The 16,821-nt window shown below is 50.5% G+C and overlaps 1 protein-coding gene across 3 annotated transcripts in view; it reads right to left on the bottom strand.

Moving 5' to 3' along the window:
- DCHS1 (dachsous cadherin-related 1) overlaps positions 1-16,821 on the bottom strand; it is a 141,047-nt gene that overhangs the window by 67,497 nt on the left and 56,729 nt on the right. For all 3 annotated transcript variants that reach the window (XM_075008758.1, XM_075008921.1, XM_075008835.1), the window contains exons 3-4: positions 3,617-3,805; positions 2,926-3,157 (exon numbers count right to left, since the gene is read on the bottom strand). In XM_075008758.1, coding sequence (XP_074864859.1) covers positions 2,926-3,157; positions 3,617-3,805 — 421 coding nt within the window. The remainder of the gene's footprint in view (positions 1-2,925; positions 3,158-3,616; positions 3,806-16,821) is intronic.

Genomic DNA, 16,821 nt, shown 5'->3' with positions numbered 1-16,821 from the left:
ATTAGTAAACTCCCAATACCCTAATTACCATCCTTCCTTCGAAGGAAGGTGTTAGCGTACACACGCCCCTGGAGTAATGGAAGAGAGAGGGGTGGAGTTCAGGCTGCAAAAGCCTGGGACCTGACCTGGGACGGGGAGAATACAGGGACATGGGGAATGGGTCCTGGATATGGAACATCTTGCTTGGGACTGGGAGAGAGATGGGGGCAGGCCCTGGGGAAAGGGCCATGAGGAGCTGGCAGCCCTGAGCCTACAGAAGGATGGGAATCAGGACTGTAGGGAACTGGGTCATAGAGTCCTAAGTCAGAAGGGACCATTGTGATTGTAGCATGGGGTAGACCCAGTCAGAGAGCTGCCCTTTTCTGTTAGACAAACATCCAGTCTGGATTTAAAAATCAACAATAATAGACCCTGGGTAAATTGTTCTAATGGGTAATGACTTGCATTGTTAAACATTTACAGCTTCATTCCAGTCTGAATTTGTCTAGCTTCAAACTCCACCCATTGTTAGAGCTAGCTCTGCTAGATTGGAGATCCTATGTAGGTACTTTAATCATTCTCATGGTTCTTCTCTGAACCTTCTCCAGTTTATCAACATCCTTCTTGACATGCAGGCCTCAAAGCTTGATACAAGATCCAGCACCAGTTGCATCAGTACTAAATACAGATATAAAATAAACTCTATTCCATATGAAGATTCCTGTTGATGTATTCTAGGATCACACTAGTCCTTTTGGCCCCAATGTCACATTGGGAGCTCACAGCTAATTCATTTACCACAATCCTCAAATACCTGTCAGAGTTAGTATATACCCAGGATAGTATATCCTGAAGAACAAAGGTCTTTGCTCCTAGATGGATACATTTACATTTTGCTATATTAAATTGCATACTGTATGCTTGCACTCAGCTTACTGAGAAATCTGGATCACTCTGTATCAGTGACCTGTCTTTTTTGTTATTCAGCCCTCCTCTCATGCTTGTGTCTGTACAGGGCAGCAACTCTGGGCCTGAGGAAGCTGAGTCAGGATCTTGGAAATGAGCTCTGGGAAGGAAATAGGTCCTGGAGTGGAAGAGGTCAGGGCCCTGGGGAACAGGCCCTTGCCAGGGAATGGGCCTTGGGTCTCATGTGGGGGAGGCCTGGAGAAAAAGCCATTGGCAGAAAGGGGTCAGGGCCCAGAGAAACAGGCCATGGGGAGGGAATGGGCCCTAGGCCTGGGACAGGACTTTGGGGTCCAGGCTCTGAGACAGAGTTTGGGTGTGGGAGGAGGCTTAGGGCTGGGGCACAGGGTTGGGTGTGGATTTGCAGCATTCCAGGAGAGAGTCCCCTCTTTCCAGTGCAGCCCTGGGGAAGACTATACTCCAAACCCCTCATCCCCGACCTTATCCCCCAGCCTTCACCCCCTGCACTCTAAACTTTTGCCCTCCCCCTGAGCACTCTCCCAGACCCCAAACCCTCATCTCTGGTCCAACTCAAGAGCCTGCAACCCCAGCCAGAACATTCACCATCCCACACCCCACCCCTCTTCCCCACCCCTGAGCTCCATCCCACACACCAAGTCCTCACCCTCATTCTTGCCATGCACCCCCTCCATATTTGAGCACATAACAAAATTAATTCCACACACAATGTAAAAGATTAGAGCAAACATTGAACGCTGGGTCTAGAAGGAAGAGGTGAGGGTCCAGGGGAAGAGAACATATGCAGGGAATGAGCCCTGGGCCTGGGGAAGGGGGTTATTGGCCCTGAGAATGGACTGGGGAAGAAATGTTATTCTGGGGGTAGGGATTGGAGCCATGGGGTCAGGGTCCAGGATAAAAGGTCATGGGGAGGGAGTGGGCCATGGGCCTGGGGAGGAAGGGGTCAGGGCCAGAAAGAACTGGCTGAGGGCAGGAAGGATTTCTGGGTCTGAGGAAAAAGGGTCAGGGTCCAGGGGAACAGGCCATGGAGAAGAAATGGGCTCTGGGCTTGGGGAGGATGGGGTTCTGGCCCTGGGAACAGGACCTGGGGAAGGAGGAAGCTCCTGGCCCAGGCAGAAGGGGTCAGGGTCCAGGGAACGGAGGGCTCCCTGGACCTGGTGGAAAGGATGTCGGAGTGCAGAGGAATGGACCCTGGGGAAGGAGTGGCCTTGAGCCTGGGAAGGATAGGGCCAGTGCCTGAAGGAATGGGCTAGGGGAAAGAGTGGTCTCTGGAACCGTGGACAACAGGGTCTGGGCCCAGGGGAACAGGCCATGGGAAGGGAGTGGGCCCTTGGTTTGTGGAGAATGTAGTCAGGCCCAAGGGATGGAGGATCTCTGGGACTGGGGGGAAGGAGTCAGGGCTCTAAGAAATGGGTCCTGGGGAGGGAGTGGACCCTAGTACTGGGAAGAAGGGGTCTGAGTCCAGGGGAAGAGGCCATTGGAGTGACTGAGCCCTTCGCATGGGGAAGATGCGGTCACAGCCCAGGGGAAGGTAAGATCTCTGGACTGGGGGTGAAAAGGATTAGAGTTCTGTGGAAGAGGCCATGGGGAGAGAATGGGGCCCAGAAAATATGCTGTGTGGTGGAAACCAGCTCTGGGCCGAGGAGATATTTGATACGTCCCATCTGGACATTCTGACTGGGAGTCTTGGTGGCTTGGGACGTTGCAGGGGGCACTGAGCTTTTGGAGTGAGACCTGCAAAGTCCCTGCTGGCTCATCAGTCCAAGCTTTACTGAGCAGAGATGTTTCTGACTGAGCAGGGAGGGGAGTGATAATGGACACAAGGTGAGGACAGGGGAGGCTGAGGAGGAAAGGGGCTGTCCCTCTATGGAGCTGAGAAGCATCCTGTACAGTAACATTGAAAGGTGTCGTGTTCTACCACCTCTTTTGTCAGTGACTGGCTGAGCTCCCCTCCCCTGACTCTTCCCCAGGCCTGGGGAGGGTACCACTGTCACAGGCTCTTACCTGTGTCCTTGTGCAGAGAGAAAAGAGGGGGTGAGTTCCCTGAGACAATGTGGTATGTCACCTTCCCATTGGGACCCTCATCCTTGTCTTGGGCTGTGACGCGCAGCACTGCTGTGCCTGGCATGCTCTGGGTGCTAATGCTGGCCGCATATTCCAGTGGGTAGAATGATGGCTGGTTATCATTCACATCCTCCAGGAAAACCTTCACATACACCATGGAGTTCAGGCCACCCTGGAGGAAGTCAGGACCAGATATAACTCTGCCCAGGACTGGGCTACTGGGGGGAGGATAGGGTGACATGGATAAACCCCTGCACAGATCTAGGCTGGGAAAATGACTCTGTCCCTCTTGGCACATCCCCCAATTTTCCCATTGCTCAGCTCTGCCACTGCCCATCTACCCCATCACTCCATACCACCTCAGAGCCCCTTTGCCCTGTCCCATCTTTCAGCACCCTCAGGGCCCATCCATCCCCTCACTCAGCACTTCTTTCGGGCCCCTCTGCTCCTACTCCATTATTCAGCCCCCTCCAAGAGCCATTCCATCTTTCCTCATCATCCCATAAGAATGGCCACAACAATCCCCATGTTCCCTCTCCCTTCATTTCTTGGCCTCCTTTCCCATAGGTCCATCCATCTCACGCCTCACTCCCCCTCCCCCAGGGCCCAACTTTCTTCCATCAGTACTCACCCCATCAACAGCAGTGACGGTGAAGTCATAGGCGGTGGCTCCCTCGTCGCGGTCCAAGTCCTGCACTGTGCACAGCTGCCCAGTGTGCTCATCAATGCTGAATTGTGTGGGCACAACAGTGCCGATGCCAGAGCCGATGGAGTAGGAGAGGGAGCCAAAGGGGCCACTGTCTGCATCTGTGGCTGTGATCTGGTAGAAAGACACCATGTCAGCTGGAGCAACAATGGGGCTGGAGCTCAGCAGCCAGGCCCAGTTTCCCCTAACTATCCCAAGGGCAGCTCATAGAAACACAGAAGCATAGAACTGGAAGAAACCTTGAGGGGCACCAAGTCCAGTCCCCTGAGCTCATGGCAGGATCAAGCACCCTGCTCTTACAAAATCTCCAATGGATATTCCACAGCCTCCCTCAACAATTAATTCCAGTATTTAACCGTCCTCATAGTTGGAAAAATGTCAAACTTAAAACTCCCTTGCTGCAGTTTCATAGAATCATAGAATACTAGGACTGGAAGGGACCTCGAGAGGCCATCAAGTCCAGCCCCCAGCCCTAATGACAGGACCAAGTACTGTCTAAACCATCCCTGATGGCTATCTATCTAACCTGCTCTTAAATATCTCCAGTGATGAAAATTCCACAACCTCCCTTGGCAATTTATTCCACTGTTTGACCACCTTGACAGTTAGGAACTATCTCCTAATGTCCAACCGAAACCTCCCTTGCTGCAGTTTAAGTCTATTGCCTCTTCTTCTATCCTCAGAGGCCAAAAAGAACAAGTTTTCTCCCTCCTCTTTATGACGCCCTTTTAGATACCTGAAAACCGTTACTATGTCCCCACTCAATCTTCTCTTTTCCAAACTCAACAAGCCTGATTCTTTCAGCCTTTCTTCATAGGTCACATTCTTTAGCCCTTTAAGCATTCTTGTTGCTCTTTTCTGGACCCTCTCTAATTTCTCCACATCTTTCTTGAACTGTGGTGCCCAGAATTGGACACAATACTCCAGCTGAGGCCTAACCAGTGCAGAGTAGAGTGGAAGAATGACTTCTTCTGTCTTGTTCACAACACACCTGTTATTGCATCCCAGAATCATGTTTGCTTTTTTTGCAACAGCATCACACTGTTGACTCATATTTAGCTTGTGGTCCACTATAACCCCTAGATCCCTTTCTGCTGTAGTCGTTCCTAGACAGTCTCTCTCCATTCTGTATGTGTGAAACTGATTGTTCCTTCCCAAGTGGAGCACTTTGCATTTGTCCTTATTAAACTTCATTCTGTTTACCTCAGACCATTTCTCCAATTTATCCAGATCATTTTGAATTACGACCCTATGCTCCAAAGCAGCGGCAACCCCTCCCAGCTTTGTATCATCTGCAAACATAATAACCATAATTTCTATGCCAATATCTAAATCGTTGATGAAGATATTAAACAGAACTGGTTCTAAAACAGACCCTGTGGAACCCCACTTGTTATACTTTTCCAGCAGGACTGAGAACCATTAAGAACTATTCCCTGAGTATGGTTATCCAGCCAGTTATAAACCCACCTTATAGTAGTCTCATCTAAGTTGTATTTGCCTAGCTGTTTGATAAGAATATCATGCAAGACCGTATCAAATGCTTTACTAAAGTCTAGGTATACCACATCTACTGCTTCTCCCCTATCCACAAGGCTTGTTACCCTATCAAAGAAAGCTATCAGATTGGTTTGACATGATTTGTCCTTTACAAATCCATGCTGGCTGTTCCCTATCGCCTTACCACCTTCCAAGTGCTTGCAGATGATTTCTTTAATTACCTGCTCTATTATCTTTCCTGGCACAGAATCAACAGTGGGCGTTTGCCTGGGACTTTGCCTTGGGGGTACCCTACAAAGGTTGTGTTTTTCCCCCATCTTTTTCTCTTTAGGGTGCAATAAATACTACATCTGAGAAATCTCTCAGAAGAAAGATATTATGGGTAGTAAGAGCTCAGCTGTTGTAACCTGCATGTGCCATGTTTTTCTTCCTCCCAGAGCACAAAAGAGACTTTGTATGAAGTACAAGCTGGTCTCCCCTATTGCAAGGTAAGGTGAAAAAAGGCCTAGGGACCCAAGTATCAATTCTGTATTCCATTAGAGAAAATGAACAGGTTTGGGGTGCAAGTCAACATTTGATACTGCAGGTACAGCATGATTCAGAACCAGAAAGGGCAGGGTAGAACAGGGAAGACAATTGTAAGGTTGTGTTCTCCAGGTGAAGAAATGCTACTCAGGTATCCTCTCTGTAGACCATGGGTGTCCAACCTTTTGGCTTGCCTGGGCCACATTCAGTGAAGAGGAATTGTCTTGGGCTGTATATAAAATGGGGCACCCGCACACTGGGGCATGGACGCACGGCCCCATGGATGCACTGCAGTTGAATGGTCCCTAGAGTGGGGTCAGCCTCCAGTCTGGCTCGCTGGCGGACCAGGGTCTGGCTGCATCCTGAATCTACTAAGGTGACTGGGGCCTCAGTTCCAACGAGGACCGGGACCGTGATCGTGGGCGCCTGCAGGGGTCGGGCCCTCCTTTCGGCCACCCATACACGACCAAAGCTGCAGAACTGTTCTGGACAGCCCCTTTGGAGATGTCCCCGTTGTCCACAGATGAAGCAGGGGCCCAGTGCTGGTTGGGCCGCCCCATGGGTCTGGCGTCCTCCTGGACCTGGTAGCCGCAGGTTGGTAGTCCCCTCGGGTTCCCCTTGGGGGCTACTGGGTCCTGGCTTTAGCGGTAGACTCCAACGGGCACCAGTTGGTTCCCGTAGCAGGCTGGGTAGTTTGGAGCGGGGCCCCCCTTGCTTCTCAACTCCACGGCGAGTGGGCCGTGACGACTGGGCCAAGCCCATGGGTGCCTCCGGCTCCTCCGCAGTGAGGAAGTCCTCCATGAGGTTGACGGCAGCCTGAACAGTGGTAGGTCGGTGGCGCCGCACCCAAGACCGCCCTCTCGGTGGGAGGATGCAGAGGAACTGCTCCAAAATGATATGCTCCATGAGCTCTGTGGGGGTCCTCACCTCCAGCTGCAGCCACCGTCGGCACACATCCCTTCATTCCTGTGCCACGCACAGTGGCTGAGCTCCCGGGGCATAGGTCAAGGACCGGAACCATCGGCGGAATGTCTCGGGGCTAACATCCAGGGCGTCGAGGATGGCTGCCTTCACCTGGTCATAGTCCTGGGCGTCTTCAGTAGATAACACCCGATAGGCCCGCTGGGCTCCCCTGGTCAAATAAGGGGCCAGCAGTGTAGCCCACTGGTTCTGGGGCCAACCGGCCACAACTGCTACCTGTTCAAAGGTGACTAGGAAGGCCTCCAGGTCATGCGCTGGACACATCTTTGTTAGTCATACTGCCAGGGTTGGTGCGGGCCCCCACCCCTTGGGCTCCCTGCTGTGGCTCTGCTGGCAACGGCACCAAGGCTGCCAGTTGCTGTAAACATTGTCTCTGGTGCTCCTGGTTCCGGGACATCAGTTCATTCAGCAGCTGTGTCTGCTGTGCTCCCAGCTGCTGGAGCAACTGCTGTTGCTGCTGTAGCTGGGCAGTCTGCTGCCTTTCTTGACTATCAGCCAAGTGTTTCAGCAGCTTGTCAATCTCCATCGTTTGGAGCGGGGACAACAACAAACAACAACAAAAATAACCAGTGTATAGTTACTCACACCTTCTGGGTGCTTCTTCTACTCTGTGGGCCCGCGGGCCCACTCCCTCACCCCTTAGTTCAGGGGTGAGGACCGAGTACCCACATTCTCCACCATGTGTAGGCGCCTGGGGCTATGGCAGTGCCCATAGCTCTAGACAGGACCGCAGCCACACCGGCTGTCCCTGGAAGCCCAAGGTTTGTAGCACCAGCCCAGCCCTTAGTTTAGTGCTGTTGCCCTGCCCTGAACTGAGGGCTGGGCTTGTGTTACAAACTGTGAGCTGCTGCTCCGCCCTGACCAGATCCAGACCAGCCAGGACAGCTACGGATCTGGATGCCCCAGGGGACCTACCTGGACTTCCCAGATCTGCCAGGACCTTCATGCTGGTGGAGGACCCCCTCCTTGGAGGAAACCCCAGGCCCAGCCACAGGCGGGGGCTAGCAACCACGAGGCCCCAGGAGCGGCCTTCCCTGGAGTTCCAGCAGACCCCTGCAGCCCCCAGGCCCAGGATCACCTCAGACCCACCGTGCTACTGCCGCCGGACTACCCCAACGATGTGGAGATAACTGACTAGCCGGAGTCCCCAAAGGTAGACGATTTGGAGGGGGCCGACCCTGCGGGACCCCCTGACCACATGGACTGGGACCTTCCCCCAACGGAGGTGGAGGTAGGAAGTGGCCCAGGGAACGCTGCACCAGAACCCATGGTGGTGTGTTGTGGCCTGGATCCCCACCGCCATGGCCGTGTGTAAGTGACCCACAGGGCCTCGGGCCGGGTCGCAGTGGAGTGGGAGGGCCTGCAACCCCCTACCTCCCTCCCTCATGGGGTAAGCCCTTGCTGGGCTTGTTCCCCAAACCTAGTGCTGTTGCCCCGCCCTGAACTGAGGGCTGGGCTTGTGTTACAAACTGTGAGCTGCTGCCCCACCCTAAACTGAGGGCCGGGCTGGTACTACAAACCTTGGGCTTCCCGGGACAGCCGGTGTGGCTGAGGTCCCGTCCGGAGCTATGGGCACTGCCATAGCCCCGGGCGTCTACAGACTGCCACAGTATTGAGCAACAATGGATCCCAAAACGATCCCTTTAGGGCCAAAATGGGAGTCAAACAAGGGTGCACCATTGTTCTGCATCTTCATGATCATGACCCTTCACCTCATAGATGGCAAGCTTCCAGATGGTGTGAAGATTGTCTATAGAGAAAATGGGAAGCTTTTCAGTCTCAGGAGATTGAAGGCTAAAAGCAAGACGCCGCACTTCGAAATTGACGCGGCTTGCCGCCGCGCATCTCGTCCAGACGGGGCTCCTTTTCGAATGGACCCCACCTACTTCGAAGTCCCCTTATTCCCATGAGCTCATGGAATAAGGGGACTTCGAAGTAGGTGGGTCCTTTCAAAAAGGAGCCCCGTCTGGACAAGACGCGCGGTGGCAAGCTGCGTCAATTTCGAAGTGTGGCTGCCGCCCGCATGCTAATGAAGCGCTGAATATGCATTTCAGCGCTTCATTAGTAAACTTCGAAATGGCCATTTGCGTGGCCATTTCGAAGTTTGGGGCACGTGTAGATGTAGCCCTTGAGGGATGGAGAATCCACCACCTCTCTAGGCAACGCATTCCAATGCTTCACCACCCGCCTGGTGAAGAAGTTTTTCCTAATATCTAACCTACACCTTTCCCTCTTCAACTTCTGACCATTACTCCTTGTTCTGCCATCTGACACCACTGAGAACAGTTTCTCACCTTACTTTTTGGAGCTCCCCTTCAGGAAGTTGAAGGCTGCTATTAAATCACCTCTAAGTCTTCTCTTCTGTAAACTAAACAAGACCAAATCCCTCAGCCTATCCTCATAGGTCTTATGCTCCAGACCATTAATCATTTTTGTTGCTCTTTGCTGAACCTGCTCCAGCAAATCCACATCCTTTTTATACTGGGGGGCCCAAAACTGGACACAATATTCCAGATGTGGCCTCACCAGTGCCGAATAAAGAGGAAGAACTACTTCTCTAGATCTACTCGAAATGCTCCTCCTAATGCACCCCAGTATGCCGTTAGCTTTCTTGGCTACAAGGCACACTGTTTACTCATATCCAGCCTTTCATCCACCGTAACCCCTAGGTCCCTTTCCATCGTACTGCTGCTGAGCCAGTCGGTCCCCAGCCTGTAACAATGTTTGGGATTCTTCCGCCCCAGGTGCAGGACTCTACATTTCTCCTTATTGAACTGCATCAGATTTCTTTTGGCCCAGTCCTCCAATTTATCCAGGTCCCTCTGGATTTTCTCTCTACCCTCCAACGTATCTACCTCTCCCCCTAGTTTTGTGTCATCCGCAAACTTGATGAGGGTTCAACCCAGTCCCTCATCCAGGTCATTAATAAGGATGTTGAATAACACCGGCCCCAGAACCCAGCCTTGTGGCACTCCGCTTGAAACAGACCGCCATCCAGATATTGAGCCATTGACCACTACCCGTTGGGCCCAACCATCAAGCCAGCTTTCTATCCATCTTATAGTCCAAGGATCCAATCCATATTTCCTTAACTTATGGACAAGAATGTTGTGGGAGGCCGTATCAAAAGCCTTGCTGAAGTCAAGGTATATCACATCCACTGACTTCCTCATGTCCACAGAGCTTGTTATGTTGTCATAGAAGCTGATCAGATTGCTGAGGCAGGACTTGCCCCTGGTGAATCCATGTTGGCTACTTTTGATCACTTTCCCCTCTTCCAAGTGCTTCAAAATGGATTTCTTGAGGATTCCCTCCATTATTTTCCCAGGGATTGAGGTAAGGCTGACGGGTCTATAGTTCCCTGGATTGTCCTTCTTTCCTTTTTTAAAGATGGGCACTATGTTTCCCACAGTAAAACACAGAAAAATACAAAGACTAGGGAAGAAAGGAGAAGGCAACCAGGAAAGAGGCTGATCTATACAATAGTGCCTTGCTTTATGCGAGAATTGCATTTTCACGTACCTTTGAGCACTCTGAATTTCACATAAGTTGAGGGGCAGCTTTTTTCCCCTGATGGAATGCACATTCTGCAGCTTGGGAAGCAGCAGGAGCAGCTGGAGTTCCTTTTGGAAGGTAAGTCCTGGGGTTGTGTGGGGGTGCAAGTTGGGGAGGGTTAAGCCTGGTGGTGGATTGGGGCTGTGGGGGGGTCAGGGGGTTTAAGTCTGGGGTGGATTAGGGCTGCAGGGGAGTGGGGGGGGGTGGAGCTGAGCTGGAGCTGGAGCCAAGTGCGGGGGGGCAGGGATGGACAGTTGAACTGGGCTGGAGGTATTGAGCTGGAGCCATGTGCAGGGGGTTTGAACCAGGGCAGTGGGTGTTGAGCTGGAGGCGTGTGCAGATGGTGAGCTGGGCCATGAGGGTTTGAACTGGGGTGGGAGGGTTGAACTGGAGCTGCCATCTGAGGGGTTTGAACTGGGGCAGTGGGGTTGAGTTGGAGCCACCATGTGGGGCGTTGAACCAGGGTGGGTGGGTTGAACTGGGGCGTGGGGGGCCTGAGCTGGAGCTGGGAGCAGGGGTGGTGAGCCAGAGCCAAGCTCAGGTGGTGAGCAGGGCTGAGGGGGGTTGAACCGAGGCAGCGCGGGGTTGGGGGGCCAGGGGGATGGGATTTTAAGTTGTGCTTAACTCAGGTTAATGTGAGTTAAGCGCAACTCGAAATCACGCATTTCAAGGGTTTACTGTGGTTGACGGTGGAAAGCAATTTCAGTGAAAGTGATCAAGAGATGATAGAATTCGCAATTCTAAGGAAGGATAGGAGGGAACTGATATGTAAGATCCTATGAGAAACAAATCTATAGGAAAAATCAGTTCAGGAGAGCAGGCAGTTTTTAGAGACATTATTAAGGGCACAAGACCAAACTGTCCCAATCCTTAGGAAAGTTAAGAAGTATGCTAAGAGACCATCCTGGCTTAACCAGAGATCTCCTATTTCCTGAAACTCAAGACTCCTACAAAAATATAAACTAGGTCAAGTTACAAAAGATAAATTAAAAACAAAAACAACACAAGCAGGTAGAAACAAAATTAGAAAGATCAAGGAACAAAATGAAAATAGCTAGTAACATAAAGGGCAATACGAAAACATTTTACAATTACACAAGAAGCAAGAGAAAGACCAAGGAGGGAACAAGTCCATTACTCAATGAGGAGGGAAGGACAATAACAGAAAATGTAACAATGTCTCAAGTGTTACATGTCTGTTTTGTTTCAGTTTTCAACAGAAAGGTTAGCAGTGATCTGACAACTAATGTAGTGCACACCTGTATAAACAGGGTAGGTGCTAAGGCTAGAACAGGGACAGGTCAAGTTAAGAATTACTTAGACAAGTTAGATGTCTTCAAGTAAGCCGGGTTTGACATAATATATCCTAGAATAATTAAGCTGAAGAGATCTCTGAGCCATCACCCATTATCTTTGGGAACTTGTGGAGGACTGGAGACATTCCAAAGCACTAAAAAAGCACAAATATAATAGCTATAAAAGAGAATAAGGACAATAAAGGGAATCAAAGGCATTTTTTTTTCTTTTGCTTGAGAGTGCTCAACTTCAAACCAAGCCCCCACCCAAACCTTGCCCTGCCTTTGGTTCCACACCCACTCCATTAATTCCCCCAATGTCCCATCCTGTTTCTTTCAAGCTGTTCCTCAAAGACACCCTATCCCGCTCCTCCCCTGTCCTCCCAGGAACTCTTGCATGCTGCAGAAGAACGGATCACCATGGGCAGGAGGAGTTGAGAGGGCAGGGAGAGCTGGCTGCCAGTGAGTGACAAGTACCCACAAACTTTTTTCTGTGACTGCTCCTGTACCTGGAAACATCTGTCATCACTGTAAAAGAACTTGTGGTTTAAGAACAGGCCTTATCAGCCATCTGAGGACCCACAACTCCCAAAAGATGATCCTATTTGACAATGAATGATTGGCGTCATTTACCTCAACTACTTCATTATGGATATCATTATATATCAGATTATTAGCTTGATCCTGCCCAAATTCTCTGATGTGCCTGATATCAGGGTCTGCTTCCCTTCCAGGGAGCCCTAAAGAACTAGGTTCTGCCTCTGATTCATCTACCATCTGTGTTGCCATCCTACTAGCTGGGCTATCTTCTCTCCCTGCAAGTGCATGCTTTAGGTTCCAGGCCAAAATTCTCATGCCCAGCCTCTTATCTGCCCTCCTCTCCTGCCTTGTCTCCCAGGGCTTCCCAGGCACAGAGAACAAGTCCTGGGCAAATTCATGGAAGATCGGGATGGGGCTATCTTGTCCATGGGGAATAGGCTGCTAAACCCTGGGAATGCTCTTCCAATGAGAACCCAATATGGGAGCTTCAGGACCACCCTCACTGTCATCTTTGTGATAGTCCCTTAGACTTCTGTCTCTGTGGGGATGACTGGTAATAGTTGACATTCCCGTATGCATGATATTCCTGTGTGCTTGGCTCATGATAGCTGCTCCTGCCCCACTAATTTCCCTGAGACCAGCGTGACTGCTCTCCCAGCATTTGGTTAGGTGATGGTCTCTATGGCATTCACTTTAAATGGCTGGGTTAACCTATTAGGGGCTATTGCAATATCTACAAGGTTTATTGGATCACAGGCATCTCTCAAGGTCCCCTAGGTCACACTGTATAAACTTTTTTACCTTAGGCAATTGAGCTGCTATAACCCCACTTCCCCAAATGCTGAACTTCTATATCCTGCTTGGGACATCCCGCAATTCTTTGGGCTATTGGCCTTACTCCACTGCCTTCTTTCCCCAAGTCCCTTCACAGCCTCTGGCTGCTCTTCAATCTCTTTCCCACCTCACTAAGTTCTGTATGAGGTTTCGCAAATCTGGGCCCTTGGAGCCAGGGCTGGCCCCTGGCTCTGATGCACCTCTTCCCTGATGGTCTGAGAAGGTTCTTCGGTGTTATATGTCTCTCTACAAGGGCAACTAATTCATCATAGGAAGATGGATCATTCTAGAAGACCCATCGTTGTAGTTCTGGAGGTAGCCCCCACATATTTCTGCCAAGAAAAATGATTTCCTTGATTTTGTCTGGACTGTGGGACTCAGGGTGCAACCACTTCCAGGCCAGATGGATCAGGTCGAACAGCTGGGACCTCAGTGTTTTTCTGTCCTAGGATTTCCACTCATGGAACCTTTGGGAACTTACAGCTGCCATCACCCAGATCTCACCAGGATCTCAGCTTTCAGCTGGAAGTAATCAGTAGTTGCTTCCACTGGCATGTCAAAATAGGCCTTCTGGGCCTCCCAATATAGGAAAGGAGTGAGAATCCTGGCCCACTGGGCTTGGGGCCAGGCCTCCTGTAGGCTGTCCTTTTGAAGGCAAGATGATACACTTCTATATCATCCTCCAATGCCATCTTTTTTGTAGATAACTACATGTCATTAGGGGCCATGTCTCATCTTGGCTGTGCATCTGGGTGGCCAGGGCCTTTAGCTGGTTCTTCATCTCCTGCAGGGTGGCTCAGTCCTGGGTGGCCTGGCTCATCAGTAGTTGGTTTGTTTCTTGTTGTAGCCATACTGATTTCCACTAGACACTCACCCATATTCTGGTAGCCTCCTGTTGTGCCAGGAAGGCCTGTACCATCACCTTTTTTGACTGCCGCTGCACATCGAGTGGATATCTTCAGAGAACTATCCAAAATTACTTCAAGATCTCTCTTGAGTGGTAACAACTAATTTAGTCCCCACCATTTTATACATATAGTTGGGATTAAGCTCTGCAATATTCATTACTTTGCATTTATCAACACTAAATGTCATCTACCATTTTGTTGCCAAATCACCTCATTTTGTGAGATCCTTTTGGAGCTCTTCACAGTCTGCTTTGGACTTAACTCTCTTCAGCAGTTTTATATGATCTGCAAATTTTGTCACCTCACTGTTTCCCCCTTTCTTCAGATCATTTATGAATATGTTCAATAAGATTGGTCCCAGTACAGAGCCCTGGGCAACATCATTATACCCAGTTTTTCTGCTCTGTGGTGTGTGTGTGTGTGTGTTTTTTCTCCTCTCCCCACCTCCCCCACACAAAGGGTGGACTGGGACTGGCAGTTGGAACCTGTTGGCTTCCAAATCAGCTTGATATCTAGGTGCCTCTGCTGATTGGCTGAGCCTCAGTAAGGGGAGGGACTTTGAGGCAGTTCAGGGCTTTATAAAGCAGTGTCCAAGCAAACAGGTGACTTTGCGAACAGGGGACTGCAAACAGGGAGTGTAGAGAGGGAGTTGGGAAAAGAGTGGAAGGGGCCAGGGACCCTTGCCTTTCTTTTAAATCCCTGTTCTAGGATGGCAGGCATGGATAGTGACAGGTCTGCTGCTGTTACCTGCTCGGGACGTGCCATGTTTGTCTTCCTCCCTGAGGAAAGAAGGAATTTCATGTGCACTAAGCGCAAGCTGGTCTCCGTTTTAGAAAAAAAAAATTAGAGGACTGGAGGCTCAAGTGTTGACCCTACGCTCAATCAGGGAGGATGAAGACTTCCTTGACAGAAGGGAGCGTTTAATCTTGCAAGCACAGCAGGCAGAAGAATTGGGGAGGGCAGTAAGGGATGAAGCAGAGAACTGGCAGCATGTAACTTCTAGAAGAAAAAGAAGGCTGGTACACAAGCCCCCATCAATATAGAGACAAGTAATTGCTTTCAGGCTCTCTCCACTGGTTCTGCAGTGGTGAATGCTTTGGAAGGAGCCTCACAGGGAAAAAATCGAAAGGGAACTGCTTCTATTGCAGGACATGGGATGTGTAGTCCTAGGGATGGGGGGTTCAATGACCATCACCCCCATAAGAAAAAGATGGGTGGTAGTGGTAGGGGACTCCCTCCTAAGAGGGACTGAACAATACATCTGCCGACCGGACCTGGAATCTTGTGAGGTGTGCTGTTTACCAGGAGCTTGAATTCAGGATGTCACTGAGAGCCTTACAAAACTACTCAAGCCTTCAGAATACTACCCCTTCCTACTTCTGCATGTGGGAACTCACGATGTGGCCAAGAATGACCTTGAGCAGGTTCCTGCGGATTCTCTGGTGCTGGGAAGAAGGGTCAAGGAATTTGGAGCACAAGTGGTGTTTTCGTCCATCCTTCCTGTCAAAGGGAAAGGGCTAGATAGGGACCGTCAAATTGAGGAAGTAAATGCATGGTTACGCAGGTGGTGTCGGAGAGAGGGCTTTGGATTCTTTGATCATGGGACGCTGTTCCAGGCACAAGGATTATTGGGAAGAGATGGGGTCCACCTAACCAAGAGAGGAAGGAGCATTTTTGCAAGCAGGCTTGCAAACTTAGCGAGGAGAGCTTTAAACTAGGTTCGCTGGGGGACGGTGATCAAAACCATGTGGGTAGAAAGGAACTTGGAGGCTGGATACTGAAGAGGCTCCAAGCTGATATCGCTGCACTGCAAGAGACGCGGCTCGCAGATTCGGGATCTCTAAAGGAAAAGGACTACACCTTTTTCTGGCAGGGTAAAGCCCAAGAAGAACCCAGACAGCATGGTGTTGGCTTTGCTGTCAGAAACATCCTTCTACAAATGGTGGACTTAGTCATGGGTGTACCAGAAAGACTTCTTTGGATCACGCTTCAAACTTGCGCTGGTCCCGTCCACCTGATCAGCGCTTATGCTGCAACCCTGTATGTCACACCAGAAGTAAAATACAAGTTCCATGACGTGCTTAGTGCTGCTGTAGTGCAAATACCTGTTCGTGAACAACTGTACATCTTGGGTGACTTCAACGCAAAAGTTGCAGCTGATTGGGCCTCACGGCCTTCCTGCTTAGGACACTTTGGTGTGGGAAAAATATATGACAACGGACAGCATCTCCTTGAACTGTGCACGTACGACAATCTGTGCATCACAAACACATTCTTCCAAACGAAGCCACAGCACAGAGTGTCGTGGAGACACCCACGCTCGAAGCACTGGCATCAACTAGACATGGTCATCACTAGGCGTAATAACCTCAAAAACGTCCTTCTGACACGCAGCTATCATAGTGCTGACTGTGATAGAGATCACTCCCTAATTTGCTCCAAGCTCAAGCTGAGACCCAAGAAGCTGTACTGCTCTAAACCTGCTGGAAGGCCCCGCATTGAAGCCAGAAAGACGGCAAACTCAGAGAAAGCTGAAAAGTTCAGAGAGACCCTCCAGGAAAATCTGCGCAGCGGCCCTGGGGGCGCCAATGTGACATCCAGATGGCAACATCTGAGGGATACAGTTTACAACACGGCCTTGTTGGTGTTTGGAAGAAGAGCTAGAAACACAAACGACTGGTTCGAAGCTAACTCCAATGAGATGATTCCAGTCATTGAAAAGAAGCACGCTGCACTCCTGGAGTACAAACACTCACTGAGCCAGAGTACCCAGCAAGCACTTAGAGCGGCCAGAAGAACAGCACAGCAGACAGCCAGGCACTGTGCCAACAACCACTGGCTCCAGCTATGCAGCAGCATCCAGACCTGTGCTGACTTTGGTAATTTCAGAGGAATGTACAAGCGTATGAAGAAGGCATTAGGACCCACCCAGAACAAGATGGTACCTCTGAAATCCAAATCTGGTGAAGTCATCGCTGACAAAGACAAACAG

Source organism: Carettochelys insculpta, chromosome 1, assembly GCF_033958435.1.
Source record: "Carettochelys insculpta isolate YL-2023 chromosome 1, ASM3395843v1, whole genome shotgun sequence".
Taxonomy (NCBI): domain Eukaryota; kingdom Metazoa; phylum Chordata; order Testudines; family Carettochelyidae; genus Carettochelys; species Carettochelys insculpta.
This window is presented reverse-complemented; position numbering and strand designations above follow the sequence as displayed.